The 22071-nt window shown below is 41.1% G+C and overlaps 1 protein-coding gene across 3 annotated transcripts; it reads left to right on the top strand.

Annotated features, from left to right (window-relative positions):
- Nucleotides 1–312: 312 nt before the first annotated feature.
- SKP1 (S-phase kinase associated protein 1) lies at nucleotides 313–16659 on the top strand. Of its 3 annotated transcripts, none has more exons than XM_019924428.3 (7): nucleotides 331–471; nucleotides 2550–2621; nucleotides 3206–3302; nucleotides 9134–9207; nucleotides 12572–12715; nucleotides 14988–15128; nucleotides 15773–16659. In XM_019924428.3, exons 3-7 carry the CDS (start codon nucleotides 3206–3208, stop codon nucleotides 15806–15808), a joined length of 492 nt encoding a protein of 163 aa, XP_019779987.1. In that variant the 5' UTR covers nucleotides 331–471; nucleotides 2550–2621; the 3' UTR covers nucleotides 15809–16659. The 3 variants fall into 3 exon arrangements, with proteins under 3 accessions (XP_004315628.1, XP_019779987.1, XP_019779988.1); XM_019924429.3 differs by having other exon boundaries at nucleotides 341–471; nucleotides 2556–2621; XM_004315580.4 differs by lacking the exon at nucleotides 2550–2621 and having other exon boundaries at nucleotides 313–471.
- Nucleotides 16660–22071: the final 5412 nt, after the last annotated feature.

Here is a 22071-nt window from a genome sequence, read left to right as displayed (position 1 = left end):
TCCTCCCCCTTCCTCCTCCTCCTCCTGCGCTCGCGGCTTCCAGGCTTTTCAGGTCTGGGGTCTTTAGTTCAGCTTAGGACAGCCCCCGCCTGAAGGACCCTCGCAGGCCGTGAAGTACCACAGCCAGTCCTCCGTTCCCGCTTTGAGGAGACCGAGCCTAGCTTTCGAGGGAGGGGGTGAAGATCAAGGCCCGCCGCGCCTCGCCTCGCCTCGCCCCGCCCTGCCGCGTCTCCGCCTGGCCCGCCCGGCCTGCCTCCGCCTGTCGTCAGGCGATCTCGGCGGCCAGCCCCGCCGGCTCTGTGACGTGACGGGCGCAAGGGTCCTCGGCGCCTGCGCCCGCTCATATATAGGTAGACGCCGCGCCGCTCCGCAGTGTTGGCCTTGTTCTCCGCTTTTCTGTGTTTTTTTTTTTGCAGACGCCGCCCTGCTCTCCTCAGCCTCTGGCCCGCCATCTCCTTGAATCCTAACACTGTGAGTAGCCGCCGACGGAGCTGGGAGGGGCGGTGGCGCCGCGGGTTGCGAGCTGGTGGCGGCACCGCTGGTGCTTTGGCCCTGCTGGAGGCGGGAGGCACCTGGGCCTGGCCTTCCCTCAGGCTCTTTGGAACCCGTTGTCGGCCTTGTTCTCCCACCCCGCCCCTCGACTCGGCGAGGCCTCCTCTAGCCTCGCGTCTTCACGGCGCCCCGTGGGTGCCCGGGCGGGCGGGCGGGAGGGAGAAGGTGCGAGCCGAACCCGAGATTAGGCCTTCTCTTCACGGGGCGACCGTCAGCCGTGGCGGAGCTCGACTGAGGGCCCAGGCTGGGGCCGGGGGCCTCGCTCGGCGTTGAGGCTGCCAGCCACTGGCACCCAGGGCGAGGGTGGCGGCGGGGCTTTTAATGGAGTTCCCGGGGCTGTCGTGAGCGTGGGCGTGTGTCCGTGTTTGTTGTTTTGGTGTCCGGAGGAAGCGTGGCGGTGGTAGTCCGGGAGCGCAGGATTCTTGGCACCCATGCTTTTCTCGCCCCTGTATCTAGCGTCGCTAGTCACCGGTCCTGGCTGACTGTGCTGGGTCCGAATCTTGGCAGAGAGCCGCCTGCTCCTTCGGAATATTTCTCTCCCATTACTTTGCCACAGCCTGGGCTTGCTGAAACCATTGTTGTAATAGCAGATGCCATCGTCATAGTGGTGTGGCTTTTAGGTGCTCTAAGTCCTAACTCGAGGTGCCTGGTTTTTGAAGGGGTAGGACGTTCACCTGCTTCGGTTTACTTTTTAATGGAGACTTCAGGTTTAGGTTTTGGGTCATGATTTTTTTCATCAGAGCGTTACAGTAGAATGTTTCTGTGTCATAGAGCAACGCAGATTTCACTCTACCCTCTAAAAAGAGGTGTCAGAATTTCGGGTCACTTAAAACAGGTTTTTTCCTTTATGGTGTTGATAGAACCCACTCAGAGTGATTTACAAGTACTGGAGTATAAGGAATTGAAGGAATGGTCTTGAAAGCATGTCAAACAAAATTTCGCCCATCATTATACGAAAAATTTGCTCTGAATTCCAGCTGTATAACACTAAAAAAGTTGTCTTTGAGTACCAAGTTTAGCGTTACAAAGTGCATCGAATTACAGATTAACCGATGGTTTCTCTGCTATTTATTAAGATCTCAGCTCCCGTAGGAGTAACCTAATAGACGAATTTGACTATGACTAAGCAGATCTTGCTGTTTATCAAAAGTTATTTGAAATATGAAATGTTCGTCTTGCTTAAAAGTAATTTTATCAACTGTGTTGCCAGACTCTTGATTCTATAATGTTCGCTCCAGTACTGTGGAACATAAAAAGATCATAGAATGTTTCGTAATTAAAAATTGAGCTCACGTTAAAATATTTCTTTTGGGGATACCTTTTGTTATTGCCTTGTCACAGAGAAGGTTCTCTGCTCTGGGTCTTTCTCCATGGAGCAGGACAACTGCATTATTGGCAAGTACTGAGCAACACGGAAAAGCAGACATATTTGTGAACTGTAAAATGAAATCTGATTCTCTCCACCCATGGATGGGTGAGAGCTGGATATTTAAATGGCTGCTTTTAAAACAGCTTTACCTTTTTGCTTCCTTGCCTTAACAACTTGTTGTTTGGGAAATGGAGACAGTTGTCTGGGGAAAGCAGAATGAATATTTTAGCTGATTTAATGGGTCTTAAGTCTTGGGACCTAAAAAGGTTCGATCAGTGTTTTAAATGCCAAATTCTATGTTTTTAAGTTATAACGACATCGCAGGATTATGATGGACCTTTAAAAAATCTATACTTGAAATTTAAAGAGGTTTTGAATTTTTACAGTCAGGTATTGTTGCCGTTCCCCCCTCCCCTGCGCCACTCCCCCAAGAATCTGAATATGGTAAGAAATTGCTGGCTTAGAAGCTTAGAACTTTTAATTTTAAAGAGGTGTTTTTTTGTTTTGGTTTTTTTGCCAAAACTCAAGTCTTTTGAAGTTAATTGCTTAATTAACTTTTATGTAAGAGGTGTCTTTTTCCTAATGACTCATAATTAATCTGAGTTAATAAATACATTTTTGGCGCAAGTAATAGGTTATTACTATGAGGACTTTGGCAGGAGATCTCAAACTTGGACACCTGGACAGTCAGTAATGAAAGGTAAAAAGGACTCTGAAATTTACTAGGTTTACAACATGTGTTTATCCTTAAAATATTTTATTCTTTTGTGTATGGTCTTGCATTGATCCAAACATAAATAAGTATATCCTGATCTACTCTTTGGATTTGAACTCATTTTTCACTGGTAAGTCTCACTGTGGGAAAATTACTATCTTATCTGGGTAGCTTTGTTTATTTTGGACTCACCTCCCTCAGGTTTGCAGGTGGAGTAGTCAGTGTTCAGTGAGAGCAGAAAGGTGGGCAAAGAATAAGTCCATTTTAGATACATTTTGCATCAAAAATATAAAGTGTTAATTCTAAAACTTACACTAGTAATGAATTCAGTAGGGCAGGCTTTAAAAGCTTCTGTTCCTAGGAGTTATACTTTCACAAAATTTTTATAGAAACACTTGTGTGCTAGCATGTGAATAATCACTTAGTGTTTTATAGGGTTATATACTATAGGTCCTTAGGGTTTTACGGTCAATAAGTTAGAAGGTGTCTAACAGACTGTAGTTTGAAATGTAGTTTGTATAGAAGTAATATCTCTTAAATTTCAAATTCAATATAATACCTTTTTTTAGATGCCTTCAATTAAGTTGCAGAGTTCTGATGGAGAGATATTTGAAGTTGATGTTGAAATTGCGAAACAATCTGTGACTATTAAGACCATGTTGGAAGGTAAGTTTATTAGAAAACGTGGGTCAGAGGAAAGGGAAAGAAATGAGTAGCTTGATATAATAACCTGTGAACATCAAATCTACAGAAGTAACAGTGTCAGAAAACTCTCAGGGGTATGAAGGGGTAAAGTTTACTTTTTTTCTTTAAAGTATTAACTGCATTGTTTTTGGTACAGGTCAGTTTTTTCTGCATTTTCTGAATTACTGAGTTTTTTCCCTTATTAGGTAGATAATACCATAAGCTAATACTGAAATGACTTCCAAACCTCAGACAATGGCCCATTTCTCTTTCAAGTAAATTTGCGTTCGTAATTTCTAATGACAAAAAGTAAAGCCTTTGGAAAAGAGATACCTTATATATGGTAGCTAAATAGAACACCTTGTTTCAACAGCCGGAGTAAGCTGAGTAGATTGTAAACTGAGTAGATGTCTGTTTCTTTCTTTTTTTTTTTTTAACCAAGTCTTCCCTTTTGTCTGTTTTGTCATTCCTCTGAAACTGCTGCAAAGCATGTATGCAGTGCATCAAAGAAGGAAGGCAAGAAAACAGGTCCTGAAACGTTTTGAAACTTTTACTAGTTAACATGGATCTCTCTCTTCTTTTTTTTAAATTAATTAATTACTTTTTGGCTCAGTTGGGTCTTCGTTACTGCGCGCGGGCTTTCTCTAGTTGCGGCGAGTGGGGGCTACTTTTCCTTGTGGTGCGCGGGCTTCTCATTGCGGTGGCTTCTCTTGTTGCAGAGCACAGACTCTCGGCGCACAGGCTTCAGAAGTTGTGGTTCGTGGGCTCTAGAGCGCAGGCTCAGTGGTTGTGGCGCACGGGCTTAGTTGCTCCGCGGCATGTGGGATCTTTCTGGACCAGGGCTCAAACCCACGTCCCCTGCGTTGGCAGGTGGATTCTTAACCACTGCACCACCAGGGAAGCCCTGGATCTCTAATTAGTATTATCAGTGGGTTGGTAGACATTAACAGTATATGGAGACTTACAAATCAGTTTCTAGAATTGGTGGAAAAAAAACAGTAGTAATAAGAATGTTCTTCAGTACATTTGTCTCCATATCTGCAGGGGATTGGTTCCAGGACCCCCTATGGATACCAAAATCCATGGATACTCAAATAACATAAAATGGGGTGGTATTTGCATATAACCTACATACATTCTCCCTTATACTTTAAATTATCTCTAGATTTTTGTACCTAATAACACCATAAATGCTATGTAAATTCAAATTTTAGCTTTTTGGAACTTTCTGGAATTTAAAAATTTTTATTTTTTAATACTTTCTATCCACGGTTTGAATCCAAGGATGTGGGACCTGCAGATACGGAGGGCTGAGTGCATTCAAATATCAAAAGTTTTTGTTTATCTGTAGCTTATAGATATTTAATTAAAGAGTTGTATGCCAAGCATTAGCAGGAGATATAGTAGTCAGTGTTCAGTGAGAGCAGAAAGGCAGGCAAAGAATAAGTCCTGGTGCCGGTGAAAAGAAGGTAAGTGAGAAGTGGTCTTTGCTCTTGAAGGATTTATAAACTAGGCAGGGAGATAGACACCAAACAAGGCTAATGGTCACATGGTATAATTAGTGCATTAATAAAATTGTGCCGAGTGGTGCTATGGGAACTTGTTGGCTGATGTTATTCTTTAGGCTTGTGGAGAGTGCAGTGTGTAGTACTAGTGAGGTGATATTTCAAATCTAGTGAAATTAAGATGTTTTGGGAGATCATTCTGAGGTAAAGTAGACAGGATGTGTTTAAAAGAAATTGAGGTTTTTAATTGGGGTTGTGATTGTGATACTTGTAGTTGATAGAGCTGAGCAACAAGTTTGAGGGGAATGGAAAGAAAATGACTTTGAGCTTGAACATGTTGTGTATGTTAGAGATTCTCTCAAAAGATCTTTGTAATAAGCTACTAGTCAGTTGAGTATGTGGATCTTGGTCCCTGAGTTGTAGGCTGCTGGGGATAGACTGACTTTGTATGGTGGGTTATAGGAGTGTATATATATATATATATATATATATATATATATATATATATGGAAGTAAATGAGCTTGGCAGGTGGCCATGTTGGGGCAGGATGGGCTGTTACGAGTGAAGTCAGAAGTAGAGAATATGTGGAGTAGGAAGCCAAGGGAAAAGGGAGGCATTTTGAAGTGACCAGAGTGATTATCAGATTCATATACTGCAGACTGGTCACTTAGGATTTCAGGGATAATAAGTTAGAAGACTTCTAACAGCAAGTATTAGGTGTGGTAGAGGCAGAAGCTGAGCTGCAGGTTTGTCTTCTGTTTTCTAATAGAAAATAAAAGCTGAACATATTCTTTTCGGTTTTCTTTTTAGTTATTTTCCTGGTTTCTAATAGAAAATAAAAGCTGAACATAAAGTTGTTTTGGGTAATTGACACCAGTTATGTGGCACTTACAGTCCTGCACCCTGGTGACTTACATAGATTACTTTTATTAAGTTGTAAACCCCTTGGTACAACCCACAGTCACTGTTCATCAAGTATGTGTTGAATGAAGAACTATAGTATGGTCACTGATAAAAGAGTGTGAAAGTTATCCAGGTGTCCCTAAAGGCAGGTGAGTAAGGCTTTATCTAGAAGATGTAGAAACTGATAACAAAATTGCTGCCTGAATACTTGCTTTATTTCATCTTAGTTGGTGCCTGGCACACTAATCTCTCCTGTGCTGCTTCAAAGAAGCATTTGCCAGTGTAGGAACATAGGGCTGCTTGAAGGTTTTCTGCCAACTTTGATCACTGAAGCAAGTGGATGATAGATAGCAACAATTAAAATGCTTCTTTCCTTTCATAGCTTTGGGCATCAGAGGTGAATGGCTTTATCTTAAGTACCAGTGGTTTATATAGAATTCTAGCCTCTTGAAGACTGGAATGTATTGAAATAAAATCTTCTAATCAGTGGACAATCAGAAGTGAAAATCTTGGCATGTGTACACATGGATTGACTCATTTCTTCAGGTCCAGGTTGTGGTATCAGGATACAAGTGTCTTTCAGAAGTCCTTGAAACTAAATAGCTTAAAGGAATGACTGTTGGTACTTGTGCATTTAGTCTAAAAGCAAAAACCATTTCAAATCCTCGGTTTAAATGCTGGAGAAGTGATCCTTTACAACTGTAAGGCCCTTATTTTTAATGTGACTTAAGCCTTCTTCCAAATAACATTTGTATCTAAACAAGCTGGTCTTCTGTATTTCATTTCCTCTAATCTGTTGATTTCCCCAAACACATGTATTTTCCATAGTATAACTTCTTTTTCTGCCCTCTGAGTTAAAAGTACTTCATACTAGTTCAAGAAAAGCATAAGTGGCTTGATCCAAATTGAAATATTGTCATTTTATAGTTTTACTCTCAGCAAAGATGGGATCAGGTAAAGGCATTGGTGGGGAGGAATAGAGGGGAGATGAGTGAATGTACCCATACAGGAAAATAGAATACTTTTTGAATATACTCTCATCTTTACCACTTCACTGGAGAAGCTTGTTAAACTCATTGATCTCCATGTTGTCAAGTGCATTGTTTCATTTCTCATCTAGACTTACTGATAAACTTTGACAGTAGATCAGTCCCTTCTACATTTGGCTTTCAGGATACTTGATACTTAGCTCACTGACAACCTGTCTCCCTATCTTTAAAGCCTTCTCCCCATCTTTAAAGCCTTCAGTTCCCGGGAGTTTGCTTAATCATTGTACCTCTTCACTGTATCAATACTCAGTCAGTCCCTCAGCTAGAATCATAGTGTTATAAATCATTTATACATGATTTCCCAAACTTACCTACAGTTCTAATCTCTTCTTTTGATTTTTAGACTTGCATATTTAACTTCTTGGTCAACCATTGAATATCTAATAGATATCTCAAACTTATTAAACTAGAATTGTTTTCTTTTTTAAATTTATTTTTGGCTGCGTTGGGTCTTCGTTGCTGCGTGCGAGCTTTCTCTAGTTGCAGCGAGCGGGGGCTACTCTTCTTTGTGGTGCACAGGCTTCTCATTGCAGTGGCTTCTCGTTGCAGAGCACGGGCTCTAGGTGCGTGGGCTTCAGTAGTTGGGGCGCGCGGGCTCAGTAGTTGTGGCGCATGGGCTTAGTTGCTCCACGGCATGTGGGATCTTCCTGGACCAGGGCTTGAACCTGTGTTCCCTGCACTGGCAGGTGGATTCTTAACCACTGTGCCACTAAGGAAGTCCCCAAACTAGAATTCTTGATTCCCTGCCCTCTAAAACAAGTTCTCTGTCAACTTTCCCCATATCAATTAGTGGCAACTCCAATGGCAGCTCCATCCGTCTGGTTCCTCATGTTATAAGCCTTAGCCGTTGCTAACTCCTTTCACATTCTGCTTTCCATCTGTTGGCAAATCCTGTTGCCTCTCACTTCAAAATGCATACAGAATTGGACTATTTCTTCTTCCATAGCTATATACCTTGTACAAGCCACTTGTACTTGCCTGGGTCATTGCTAGCCTCATAATTGGTTTCCCTCTTTCCCCTCCTGCTTTACCAATATAGTAGCCAAATTGCAGAAGGCCCTATTAGGGCCCTGTCTTCTCCTTTCAACCTGGCTAACTCTGCTCTTGTAACACTAGATTCCTTAGTGTTTTTAGGACACTATCAGAAGGCCTTTGCATTTGTCATTTCCTCTGCTTAGGTGTTCTCTCCTTTAGAATTTTAATTAAAATGTCATCTTCTCTGTGAGGCATCCTGAGCAACTCTATCTAAAGTTGCAACAGTTCCTCCCATCCTCCTGTATTCATTGCTGATTCTTCCCTGCCTAGCACAGCTATATATTAGGGACTCAAATGTATGCCTCAGCACTTAACCATGTCAATGTAACTGGTGCTGTGCTACAACCAGTATAGCAATGCAGTACTTTTGACCCCTGATCTTGGTACTTCTGTTACATAAGTGTCTTTGGCAGCTCTTTTTTAGTCCTGTAGAAACTGAAGGATGGACCCATTTGGTTTGAAAAATACTCTTATTTAGAATCTTTAAGTAACATGCGGATTTTAAGTTTTCTCTTTGGAGCTCAGCAACCACTTTGATAGTCTAAAAGTTAGGACTTTTTATTAGAGAAACCTATATATTCAAAATTATAAGTAGTATGTATGTGATGAATAACACTAAAGGGTATATGTTGAAACTACGTCTCTCAACCCATGTTCTCATTAACTACCTTGGACATAATATTAACAATTCCTTGTATATCCTTTTGAAGATATTTTAAATATAAATATAAGTATATTCCCATTTTTATTCAGGTAACACTTATCTTTTATACTTGGCTTTTAAAAACTTTAATCTTGAAATCATACCAGTATGTATGGAGCTGCCTGCCTTGTTTTTTGTCAGTGGCTGCATGATCTGTTGTGTGTGTCTGTGTGTGTATATATACATTTTTGGGCTTCAAATTTTAATAGATTGAGATTCTGTTACTTCTGCAATACCTCACATTGTTTTATTTTCCTGAGTGCAGTCCATTTAGAGTTTGGTATAAAGAGTAAGGGTAAGCGTCTAGCTTTAATTTTTTCCCAGGTGGTTGCCCAGTTATCTCAATCCCACTTATTAAATCACTTTTCCTCCTAATTAAGAAAACTCTTTTTATATAATCCTGTATTTGTCTTCGCACACATTTTTATATAGTTTTGGGTGGTTCATGGAGCTGTTGCTAGGAACTGCCGGTTTTAAATACTTTCAAGAGAACTATTCTTAGTAAAGTACTTTTTATAGTCTTTCAGATAACATGTCTTACAAGTTACTTGTTTGAAACAGCCTGGTTGTTATAATGGGGCTAGAAAATAATGGCAACTCTCTTCTGGTTTACTTAGATTTGGGAATGGATGATGAAGGAGATGATGATCCAGTCCCCTTGCCAAATGTTAATGCAGCAATATTAAAAAAGGTAAGGTAGCAACTATACCCTTATATGTATATATATATATATGTATATATCCTTTTTCTCATTAACAATATCCTGGTGATATTTCTAATTGATATATAGATAGCTTCCTTAAAAACAAAACAAAACAAAAACAGTAACTATATAGTAAGATTATGACTAAGATATTTATTTTAGTTTAACCAGGCCCTGTGAATATTTAAGTTGTCTAGTCTTTTTCATTAACACATTTAAATTATTGAAATATAATGGTATGTGCTTAGCAAAAAGGGGAGTTTTTTTGTATTGCTTGTCTACTGAATGGTATGCCTCAAAAGGAGTTTGAGGGACTCCCCTGGTGGTCAGTGGTTAAGAATCCGCCTGCCAATGCAGGGGACACGGGTTCGAGCCCTGGTCCAGGAAGATCCCACATGCCACGGAGCAACTAAGCCCATGCACCACAACTACTGAGACTGTGCTCTAGAGCTCGCGAGCCACAACTACTGAGCTCACGCGCCTAGAGCCCGTGCTCCACAACAAGAGAAGCCACCATAATGAGAAGCCCGCGCACCACAACGAAGAGTAGCCCCTGCTCGCCGCAAGTAGAGAAAGCCCACACACAGCGACGAAGACCCAATGCAGCCAAAAATGAAAATGATGTAAAAAAAAGGAGTTTGAGAACAAGATATGTGCTTTTTTTGGTTTGTTTCTTTTTTTTTTAGTTGATCACCTTACCCTGTGTCTAAGCATAAACAGCCCTCTACATATTATTATTTTTTTGGCTGCACTGTGCGCGGCTTGCAGGGATCTTAGTTCCCCGACCAGGGATTGAACCTGGGCCCATGGCAGTGAAAGCACCGAGTCCTAACCATTGGACCACCTGGGAATTCCCCAGCCCTCTACATTGAATAGGATTTTAGTGTTTCAGAGCATATGGCTCCTTAATAGAGCCAGCTGTTTAACTGAATGCTCTTCTGAAGAAACAGCAGCCAGTTTCCACATTGTGGGGAAGACTGGCTAGGCTTAGAGATGGGAATGGTCGTTTCCAGTTGGCCCCTTCCTGAGGAATTTTCAGAGTCATTGACCATATGCAGTTGCATTTTATGCTTTCTCTTGACCCTGGCATGAGATACAGCTGCATTGCATATTTTTCCATATTCTTACCATGATTGGCTATTACCAGTCTTTTTAATATCCCTAGTCCGGGTAAAAAGCCCCTTGTAACCACTATTCTGTATTCTGTCTCTGTGACTTTGACTATACTGGGCTATCTTATAAAAAATGGGATCATAGGATATTCTTTTGTGTCTGGCTTATTTCGCTTAGCGTAATGTTTTCAAGGTTCATCCATTTTGTAGTCTTAATAGGCTTTTTATACGAGTTCTTTATGTAGTTTTTACCACTTTGCTTGTCTTAGGTCAATTCACAGCTTTATATTTTTATCTAGTTAGATCTCCTTTTTTTATTACTATTTTTTATTTATTTTTGGCTTCGTTGGGTCTTCGTTGCTGCACGCGGGCTTTCTCTAGTTGTGACGAGCAGGGGCTACTCTTCCTTGCGGTGCACGGGCTTCTCATTGCGGTGGCTTCTCTTGTTGCAGAGCACGGGCTCCAGGCAGGCAGGCTTCGGTAGTTGTGGCTCACGGGCTCAGTAGTTGTGGCTCGCGGGCTTCAGTAGGTGTGGCACACGGGCTCAGTAGTTGTGGCATGTGGGCTCTCTAGGTGTATGGGCTCAGTAGTTGTGGCACACCAGCTTAGTTGCTCCGCGGCATGTGGGATCTTCCTGGACCAGGGCTCTAGCCCATGTCCCGTGCATTGGCAGGCGGATTCTTAACCACTGCACCACCAGGGAAACCCTATATAGCCTTTTAAGACTTTTTAAATGCCATATGTTACTCATAGGTTTCTTTTTTTCTTTTTTTTTTTTTTGTGGTACGCGGGCCTCTCACTGTTGTGGCCTCTCCCGTTGCGGAGCACAGGCTCCAGACGCGCAGGCTCAGCAGCCATGGCTCACAGGCCAAGCCGCTCTGCGGCATGTGGGATCTTCCTGGACCAGGGCACAAACCCGTGTCCACCGCATCGGCAGGCGGACTCTCAACCACTGGGCCACCAGGGAAGCCCTGGTTTCTTTCTTATACTACTGGAATACTACTTCTTTTTTTTTTTGCGGTACGCGGGCCTCTCACTGATGTGGCTTCTCTGGTTGCGGAGCACAGGCTCCAGACGTGCAGGCCTAGCGACCATGGCTTACGGGCCTATCCACTCCGCGACATGTGGGATCTTCCCGGACCAGGGTACGAACCCGTGTCCCCTGCATCGGCAGGCGAACTCTCAACCACTGCACCACCAGGGAAGCCCTGGAATACTTCTTAAAAAGCTATTTAATTAAAGCCCTTTATGCTTGGCTTTTTCTTCTAGAAGTAGTTCTTTCCCTTTTTTGTATCCTTATAGTATGATTTCTCAGTTCTCCCATTTTCTCTCAGCATTGTTTATTCCCCCAACATTGTAATATTAAAAAAAAAAGTTAATCATACAGAAAAGTTAAATTATACAGCAAACACCCATTTTCCTACCACCTAGATTCTGTAACTTAACACTTTCAGTGTAGATTGTGGTCTATATGATGGTGCACAGTCTAGCTAATCAGCTTCTAGAAACTTTAATGTGTTCATTCCATTACTAAGGGAACTTTGGGCTTTGCCTGCATTGTTCTTATACTGGATGGTGTTGTGCATGTGTCTAGGGTGTTTAGAATTGCTTGGTGATAGTGTATGCACATATTCAGCTTCCCTAGGTACTCCTAGGTTACTTTTCAAAGGGATTATACCAGTTTACACTCTATAGTAGAAAAGTTCATGTTATCCTCACACTGTTGCCAATGATTAGTATCGACATCTTGATTTTTATTTATCTTTTGGGGGTACAGTCTAAAGTAGTATCTGTAGTGTTAATTTTGCATTTAATGAGGCTGAGTATTTCCTCCTTTTAGACTATTCATATTCAGATATATTTTGTAAATTGCCTGTTCATATCTTTAGCCCATTTCTGTGTAGAGATTGTTAAGATTTTATATTTTATAAGGTAATCCATTGCTGGCATGTACATGTTGCAGGTATTTCCCAGTCATTGTCCTGTCTGACTTAATGTGTTTTTTTGCACAGGAGCTTTATTAGTATGGTCAAGTATAGTAATCTGTCTTCATGGTTCGCTGTTATCTAAGATCTTCCATGAACTCTAGGGTTGTGCTTTTCAAGCTGGGCTACTAACTTTACTATTCAAGTTGACTTACAGTTAGTTCTTAGCCCCGTGTAGGAATAACCTTGCCCCAGCAGTGGAACGAAGTACCTTGTTATAAAATGCCATATAGGAATGAACTTTTGTTGTTGTAGGTCATTCAGTGGTGCACCCACCACAAGGATGATCCTCCTCCTCCTGAGGATGATGAGAACAAAGAAAAGCGAACAGATGATATCCCTGTTTGGGATCAAGAATTCCTGAAAGTTGACCAAGGAACACTTTTTGAGCTTATACTGGTATGTTTTTAATGCATAGTATAAGATATTTCTAGTCCATACCTTTAGCACTTTTCATAGAGTTAAATTTGTTAAATTCATTGATACTGAATTTTAACTCTAAACTCTGCGATGCTATATTTAAATCCATGTATCAATAACCACGTTAAATGTAAACAGTCTATAAACACCACAATTAAAGGTTAGAGGTCATCACATTGGATAGAAAAGAGTTAGCTATTCTGTCTACAAAAAACTCACTTTAAATATAAAGACACAATTAGGTTTAAAGGGTGGAATAAGATAATATTATGCTAACAATAATAACCAAAAGAAAACTGGAGTGACTATATTAAAGTACATTTCAGAGTGAAGAATATTATCAGGATTAAAGAGGGTCATTGCATAATGATAAAGTGGTCTGTTCATTATTACGAGGACATAAGAATCCTAAATGTTTTTCTACCTAAAAGCAGAACTTCCAGAAAGTGAAACAAAAACCAATAGAACTCTAAAGGTTAAGTAGGCAAATCCACAATCATAGTTAGAGATTTCAAAACCTGTCTCTAAATAATTGATAAAACAAGTAGACAGAGAATCATAAGGATGTAGAAGACGAATGACAGAAAAATTCATATTCTTTTCAAGTGTATACTTCCAAGATAGACATGCTGTGGGCCTTAAAACAAGTCACAGGGGAACTTCCCTGGTGGTCCAGTGGTTAAGATTCCTGCGCTTCCATTGCAGGGGGTGTGGGTTCAATATCTGGTTGGGGAACTAAGATCCCACATGCTGCGTGGCACGGCCAAAACAAAACAAACAAAAAAGTCTCATTTGAAAGGATTCAGGTCACACAAAATATGTTTTCTAATCACAGTGGAATGAAATGAGAAATCAGTAACAGAAAGCTATCTGGAAAATCTGCAAATATTTGAAAACTAAGTAACACATTTCTTAGTAATCAAGAATGATTACTGAAGAATGAGTCAATGAAGAAATCACAAGAGAAGTTAGTATTTTAAACTGAATGGAAATGAAACACAACATACGAAAATCTGTGAGATTAAGCTAAAGTAGCATTTAGAGGGAAATTGATAGCCCTAAACACCTATATTAGAAAAGAAAGGGGCTTCCCTGGTGGCACAGTGGTTAAGAATCCGCCTGCCAATGCAGGGAACACGGGTTCGATCCCTGGTCCGGGAAGATCCCACATGCCGCAGAGCAACTAAGCCCATGCACCACAACTACTGAGCCTGTGCTCTGCAGCCCGTGAGCCACAACTACTGAGCACTCATGCCACAGCTACTGAAGCCCACGTGCCTAGAGCCTGTGCTTGGTAACAAGCCACCACAATGAGAAGCCCATGCACTGCAACGAAGAGTAGCTCCCACTTGCCGCAACTAGAGAAAGCCCACGTGTAGCAGCAAAGACCCAATGCAGCCAAAAATAAAATAAATAAATAAATATATTTTAAGAAAAAAGAAAAGTTTCAAATCAGCAGTCTAAGCTTTTTTTTTTTTTTTTTTTTGTGGCACGCGGGCCTCTCACTGCTGCGGCCTCTCCTGCCACGGAGCACGCGCGGGCCCAGCGGCCCCGGCCCATGGGCCCAGCCGCTGCCGTGGAATCCTCCCGGACCGGGGCACAAACCCACGTCCCCTGCATTGGCAGGCGGACTCCTAACCACTGCGCCACCAGGGAAGCCCAGCAGTCTAAGCTTTTACTTTAAGAAACTAATGAAAGATGAATTTCATCCCAAAGAAAGGGAGTAGTAAAGGTAAGAGCAGAAATCAGTAAAATAGAAAACAGGTAAACAATAGAGAAAATCAAAGAAACCAAAAGTTGAATCAGAAGGTCAGTAAAATGTAATGCTATAACTACTTATGGGATCTTAGTTGCCCGACCAGGGATTGAACCTGGGCCCTTGGCAGTGAGATCGTAGAGTCCTAACCACTGGACCACCAGGAAAATCACTGAATTCTTTAAATATTTTTGTCAAACACAAACTTGTGTTTGTGTGTGTGCACGCGTACACAACTGCCAGTAGTGGCCATTCTTTGACGTTTGAGGTAGTGTAGTTTGCTGAATGTAGCGCAAGGACTCAGTATTACAGAGGTATAACAAAGAATGGGACATACAATAATCTTTCACAGAAGAATTTGATTTATTTATTCATTTAATTTCTTAAAATTAACTAGTATTTTAAGCTAAGTTAGATATGGATTGTTAGTCACTGATTCTGGATTTAATTTAAAGCATCAACTATACTTTAATGAAAACAACAATTACTTTACAGGCAGCAAACTACTTAGACATCAAAGGTCTGCTTGATGTTACCTGCAAGACTGTTGCCAATATGATCAAGGGGAAAACTCCTGAGGAGATTCGAAAGACATTCAATATCAAAAATGATTTTACTGAAGAAGAGGAAGCCCAGGTAGGTGGCTAACAGCTTGTTCTTGATCAAATGCTTTTCAAGAGAGACTGAAACCCATAGCATGCTAGGAAAAGAGGTATTTATATCAAGGAGTCTTGACTTGACTTGAGGGAAAATAGGTACCTTCTGTATGCTAAAAATATTCTGGTCTGTCTCTTAGTCTAAGCACTTAGATGATACTGTTCTTTTATAAGCATAAGAACAATTAGTTTTCATCCAAAGGTGCTGTTTGATATTTGTTCCTTAGCAGTTACTAGTTTTGGCACCTGGGACCTTACATGTAAGCCATCAATATTTGACTTCAGAAGAGCAGGCCCTATGGATTATGTGCCAGGATACTTCAGAGCAACTTAGTGAATGGGGAAGAAATGAATAGATCAGAATGATTTTGTTGATGCAGGTTGTCTCTGGTGACTAAAGCTGTAATTGCCCATTGTCTTTGCTTTTCTTGATAATTTCAGCAGGGCACAATAAAAAACTGGGGAGGGAAAGAATGGTAACCTGGAAGCGTACTGTTAACTGGGTTTTTCCGGTTTTCCATCTATTTCCTTCTGACCCACCTCACAGGCTATTGATGAATCATTAGATAGTAGTCTTAGAAAAGACTACTTAAGGTACTTCCTTATATCTGTCTCTTCTTCTAGGTACGCAAAGAGAACCAGTGGTGTGAGGAGAAGTGAAATTTTGTGTCTGATGCTGTAACACTGTAAGGATTGTTCCAAATACTAGTTGCACTGCTTTGTTTATAATTGTTAATATTAGAAAAACAGTCCACAAATGCAGCAGCAAATCAGTTGTATTAGCAGAATGTTGTCCTCATTGCATGTGTAGTTTCAGTACAGATTCCAAACTTATGGCTCAGTTTCTTCTAGTATGATCAAAAGTTCTTTATTCTTTGCTCTGAATAAAATTAAACTGTGGGTTCTCTATAGAAAGTGGCATTTTGGGCTTTCCCTCTTTTTGTAAAGCAATTTATGCCTAGTTTATTGTCCAGTTAACTTTAGTTTAGTGACTTTTAAAAGTTGGCATTGTAAATAAAACAACTTGCAAAAAATTTTCTGAAATAGAATTAACAACGTATTATCTTTTATTCATGAGTTGGAAACTGGAAAAAGGCTAATTGAGGTAAATGTTATCAGAGTGGGGTTATCAGAATGTCTTCCAGCTTCCTGGAGTCCACTGGTATTGATTAACCTGTATGTAGCAGGGCTCCCTTAATTGGATCTGAGGACTTATTTTTGCATTTTTAATCCTCTCAGCTTTGAATATGTTGGCTAGAGGCTCATTTACCACTCAGTTTGTGGTTTGGGAGGAAACAGAATTAGACAGTTTGCTGGCTTTTCTATTAAAAGAGACACTTAACCCCATGTGGTGTGTCATCTTTTTATAATCAGTAATCCTATGTGGGGAAAACCATAAACACTACTTGCATGTAAAAAATAATTTAACCTTTAATGTTAAAATGTATGGCGTTACCCAGAAAGCATCAGTCACAAATGCAAGATACTTCCAATAAAAAGTAAGTTACGTAGTAGGTAGTAAATGGTTTGCTTTTTGTGTATTTAAATGTTTCTCTTCACTTAATATTAAAAGTTAAGTTTACGTATGGTTGTTCAGTTGGAAAAGACTTGCAGGCAGTTCATGTCCTAGCTCACTGGAGGCTGCGACATAACAATAAGGTTCTGGTAGACTCTGTTCTAATTGTCTTCTAATTTTTTTTCTTTCCTCCTTGTGTTCCCTTTTTACTTACTTTCCCAGTTAGAATTAACTATATTCACATGTAGTCTTAATGTGTTCTCTTCATGTTTACTGTGAGCTCTTCTGGCTCAGATTATTACTTGACAGTAGTTTGCTTTTACTTCAACTCTTATTTGTCCCAAATCTACCTTTATAATAAAGTTTCATGTGCTGTCTCACATAAATCCCCATTTGTTGTCTGTACCAGAGATAGCAAACTACAGCCTGTGTGTGGGTGAAATCTAGCCTACAACCTGTTTTTGCAGTCTGTGAGTTAAAAATGGTTTTTACATTTTTAAAGGATTGTTAAAAAATAGACACACAAAGAGTGTATTTGACCAAAAACCCTAAAATATTTACTCTGGCTCTTCACAGAAAAAGATTGCAAACCCTTCGACTACTTCTGAATCCCTGATTCCCTTTACTCAGGAAGTAAGCTTGTTTTTCCATTTGTTCTGGTTTTAGTGGGGAAGGTAGCAGCATTCACTCCTAGCTGGAGTGTCTCTTTTCTGCTATTTCCCAATGGTCAACTCTTGCCAAAAGTTTAACTACCTCAAGTATATCCCTCGCAATATCATAACAAACAAATCTTTCCTAAAAGTTCAGGATTGTTAGCATATGCTCTATTTAGTTTGGAAAGGAAGTATCAGCTTATAGGAAGCGGGAGCCTATTATTATTAGCTGTTGATCTGTAACCCCCAAGAATTGTTACAATTATAGGACTAAATATCATCACTACCCATATTTAAAGGATACTGGGATCTTTCTGAATATGTAAGATTGAGTGGACAGACAATATAGTAGTTTAAAATTTTGTTCTCTTCTTGACTTTCTGTAGACCTTGGACCTTGTCTTTAAACAAACAAAAATTCCTGATAATCTGAAACTCTCATGTTTAATAGAAATCTGACAGCTCATCCAAGAGAAAATAGGCAATTTGTGGACATTATATACCCAAATAAATCATAGGCATATTAAGAGGCCCTTCAAACTGGCTGTAACACTTTCCTACCCTTTTCCCTCTTCCCTGTTATATTCTATTTCTTTAATATGTCTACCAAGAGTTTTCAGGTTCTCACCTTGTCCAAGGAAGGTGAGTGGCCCTTTCCCATTATCCATAATAGCAAACCTGTCTTCAAAGACACACTCTCTCCTGTCTGCCCTCTCATTTCCCAGTTATTCTGAGCTAATGCTGTAGCATGAAGTCAAACTGAGGCTGGAGTCCTGCCTCTGCCTCTTAGTGCCTACCTCGTCTTGGGTAAGTTGGAAATTGTAGCTACCTGCAGTGTGGTGCTCTTGGTGGTGAAGACTCCTCTGTGACAGTCCTTTGGCTTCTCAGCTTTTCATTGATTCTCTGGGTCACTTGTGATCGAAAGTAAACCAGCCGCCTTCTGAATGTTAGCTTATTACTTTCTCCCTAACATTGTCACGGATTAAGGATGTGTGCTCTCAGTTTCTAATAATTCTTAACCTCTTTCGAGGTGCTGTTATATTTTATTAGCTCACCTTCTACTTTTAATATACAAAGTAGGTATTGCTTTACAGTTTTTATATTTTTCCAAAGATTCACAGGCATCCCTTTAGGTTACAGATCCCTGAAGTGGCATTATAGCTGTGATTTATTCTACAACTGTTTGAACACATCAGCTGCTGGAATTGATCAAGCAAGATCTATATTGTAATTTGGTAGACTGCTAGGACTGCAGCTCTGTAACATGGTGCCATGGTAATTCTGAGCTTAGTCTGGAACTAGCTGGAGAAGGAGGAGAGTAGCAGTGAGTCGCTATAGGCACATGACTCAGGGCAGGCAGATACTCCAAACCACGTGATTTTTTTTTTTTTTTTTTTTCTGGCTGCGTTGGGTCTTCGTTGCATTGTGCGGGCTTTCTCTGGTTGCAGCTTGCGGGGGCTACTCCTTGTTGTGGTGCGTGGGCTTCTCCTTGTGGTGGCTTCTCTTGTTGCGGAGCATGGGCTCTAGGCACGCGGGCTTCAGTAGTTGTGGCGCGTGGGCTTAGTAGTTGTGGTGCATGGGCTTAGTTGCTCCACGGCATGTGGGATCTTCCCGGACCAGGGATTGAACCCGTTTCCTCTGCACTGGCAGGCGGATTCTTATCCACTGTGCCACCGGGGAAGTCCTGCCCAGGCTCTTAATACGGCAGTTTGAACAGGGAGACAAAGTGGTTTCACCAGGGAAAGAGAGCAGCAGACCCTTTGATCTGAGCACAGCCTTTACCTTATCCACATCCATCAGAATCTCATCTTTCAAAGCTTAACTTTTGGTTGCCACCAATTCCATTTGAAGATGTTTCTGATTATTTTTATAAAGCTCAGTATACATTGAAATGGGAAGGTACCAAATAAATGTTCTCCTATGAGTTGCTTATGCTTTAAAAAGGTGATAATCTTCAATTGTCTGGATTTGTATGAAAACCAGGAGGGAATAAGGGAGAAGATTGCAAGTAAAGGGTAAGCACATGAAATGGTTAAATCCCTGAAGTGTAGCTCCTGGCTTCTTTGTAGGAAGTATAAGACATGGTTGCCTTCTTAGGAGATTTTGGTGTAGCTTAGGAGGCAGAGATAAATACTGCTGGGAGGAAATGAATAATAAAAATGTTCTGAGACAGAAAATTAGTGAGCGAATTGGGGCTGCAGAGCTGGAAGGGTCTAGGAAAGGTTCTATGAAGAACTTGGTTTCAAAGGTCAAGTTGGATTTGGTTGGGGTGGAGGGATGCCAAGGTGAGGGAGAAAGCAGTGTGCTCAGTCTGGAACTAGTAGCAGAAGTTGGGTGTCATTAGGCCTGCTAGAGAATATAGTCTGGAAAGAGATATTAAAGCTGGATTGGTGAAAGAATTTTGGTGACATTGTAGGAAGAGTATTCATCAGATTCATGTTAGGCAGTGCAGTTCTTGAGTGAACCAGAATGTTTTTATTATTATTAAAGTATTCTGAATATTGAGGACTTCACAACTAGAGTCTTGATGCCTTTTTCTTGGTTACTATTGTTAAAAGTCACTAACTTCAAAAAACAGAATGAGTAAGAACTGTATGTGTACACAAGATGAAGAATGATGTAAGTTTATAATATGTCCCTTAGCCCAAGATTTAGCCATTTGAACACCTAAGCAGGTAGGCTGAATGCTACCCTTCCTGTTGAGTTGTCAGTGGATATCAGCATTGTTGGTGGCATAACGGTGTTGGTGAAGGGGCTCTTGTTTGAGCGATTTCCAGTGTGGGACTTCTTTTGAGTGACAGTTTAACTTATGGATAACATACTTGCTTCCTTGCAGTATTTTGCACTGTTGGCTATATCTGGTCTGTGTGCCAATACTGAGAGGCATTTTGTAGGAGGAATATAGTTGCTCACAACAATACCTGCTTCCATGTCTCTAGTTCTCATGACCTTCTGACACTGCTGAACTTGACATGTTCAGGAGTCATTTGCTCAACTTACTAACCTGCTATATGCCGGCCTCTTCTTTCACTCTGAGGATCAGCCTATTCCATAAAAGTACTCTCACCTTCAGAACCTTCCACCTGTATATGTTGCAAATTGGTATTTTTCCTTTGAGTGCTGAATGTGCCACTTCACATCCTCTAACTTTTACCTGCTTCAGATGCTTTGCAGATATTTCTGTCATAGGAGGCTTATAGGAAGGGTGGGGATACAGAAGAAACTCAGATATATATATATATTCAAGAGGAGTTTTCACTGTGTGTGTGTGTGTGGCTAGAACCTAATTTCTACTCCTCCATTCCCCCCCCCCCCCGCCATTGACTGCACATGCCTGAAAGAACAAGACTTCAGATAAAGGAATGTGAGAACACCTGAATAAAAAAGGAACATCTGGTCCAGAGCCCCGGCTGAACTTTAAAGAAGTGTCAGCCTGAACTAGTAACTATCTCCCTTATAATTCATAGCTGCTGAAATATCCCTTACTTTAGGTTGCTAGTGACCTAACTCATGGGGACTGCTAGGGATAGGATAGTTCCTACCCCTACCCTAGGACAGAATTATGCCCTTTCCAGTTAACTCTTTGTCCAGTCCCATAACTGTTCTTACCAACTTCAAAATGTCTCTTGATCTAAGGTGGGCTTTTATTCGAGGGAATTGACTATGGGAATATCCCCATCTATATTCTCTGTTGTAAAACTCCCTGCTGTACTCCCTGAGTACATTCAGTTATAGCTCCTCTCAGACCCCCACTGCCCAGTGTGGACAAGCAGACCAGTACAGACTTTGGGAGCCTGAGTTAAAAAGAAGCCCATGGTGACTTGAGATCTGAAACAGAAGGTGATCGCAGTAGTTGGGATTGGGGGAGTTGACACAACCTGGGAACCAGGTTCTGCTTTGGTTGCCAGCTCTGTTTCAAGGACCCTTGGTGAACTCTTAAACTCTCAAGAGACCTGAGAAACAGGCATGCTAAAGCAGCTTTTCTAACCTCATAGAAAAGCCAACTCTGCTTTAATATAATGAATTAGTTTTTGGTCTCAAATCTTATAGGCCTGGCAAGTCTGTGTTACCCTTGTTCCTTCAACGCTGTTTTTTTTTTTTTCCCCCCCGTAGAAATGCATGCAGGAACTGATTCCTTTCTTATTCTTTGGAACAATGTAAAGAACCATTCTGCTTCACTGCACATGTGGCCTTCCTAGCCAGGCTTATGGTACACTGAATAGAGCTGGGCAGCTTCTGGGCCATCCAGAATGTAGTTACAGTTCAGAAGAGAGTCTAGCCACAGAGCTTCCTGTAAAGGGGGAAACACCCTCAAATTGGGAGACCTGGGAATGCGCTGCTAGCTTGTTGGGCTGAGCCCTCACCATGTCTTCTGACTTGAGGGCAGGGGGAGCAGCCGTAACAGGGGAGGGATCAAGATCTGTATTTCAAGCAAATCTGCCAGTTGTCTAGGAATGTGTAAGGGAGGTTGGGATGTCTTGTCTTATGTCTCAGAAAACAGCATGTTTTTGGCTGGAAATGAGGTGGGACTGCTGTGGTATTTGAAGTTGAATTTGGGGCTACACTCTCAAGTCACCCCATGCCCTCACAGGAATGTGCTGGTATGATCTAGGAAGATTTGAGTTTCCTCTTTGAAGTCAGTTTCTTTTAAAAGGCTGGTTTGATTTTAACAAAGTTGCCAAGGCCCCCCTCTTTACCCTCACATACACAAAGAGTGCATTGTTCATGTACCCCCTGTGCTGTAAATAAGACACC

The sequence above is a fragment of the Tursiops truncatus genome, chromosome 3 (assembly GCF_011762595.2).
Source record: "Tursiops truncatus isolate mTurTru1 chromosome 3, mTurTru1.mat.Y, whole genome shotgun sequence".
NCBI classification, from domain to species: domain Eukaryota; kingdom Metazoa; phylum Chordata; class Mammalia; order Artiodactyla; family Delphinidae; genus Tursiops; species Tursiops truncatus.
This window is presented reverse-complemented; position numbering and strand designations above follow the sequence as displayed.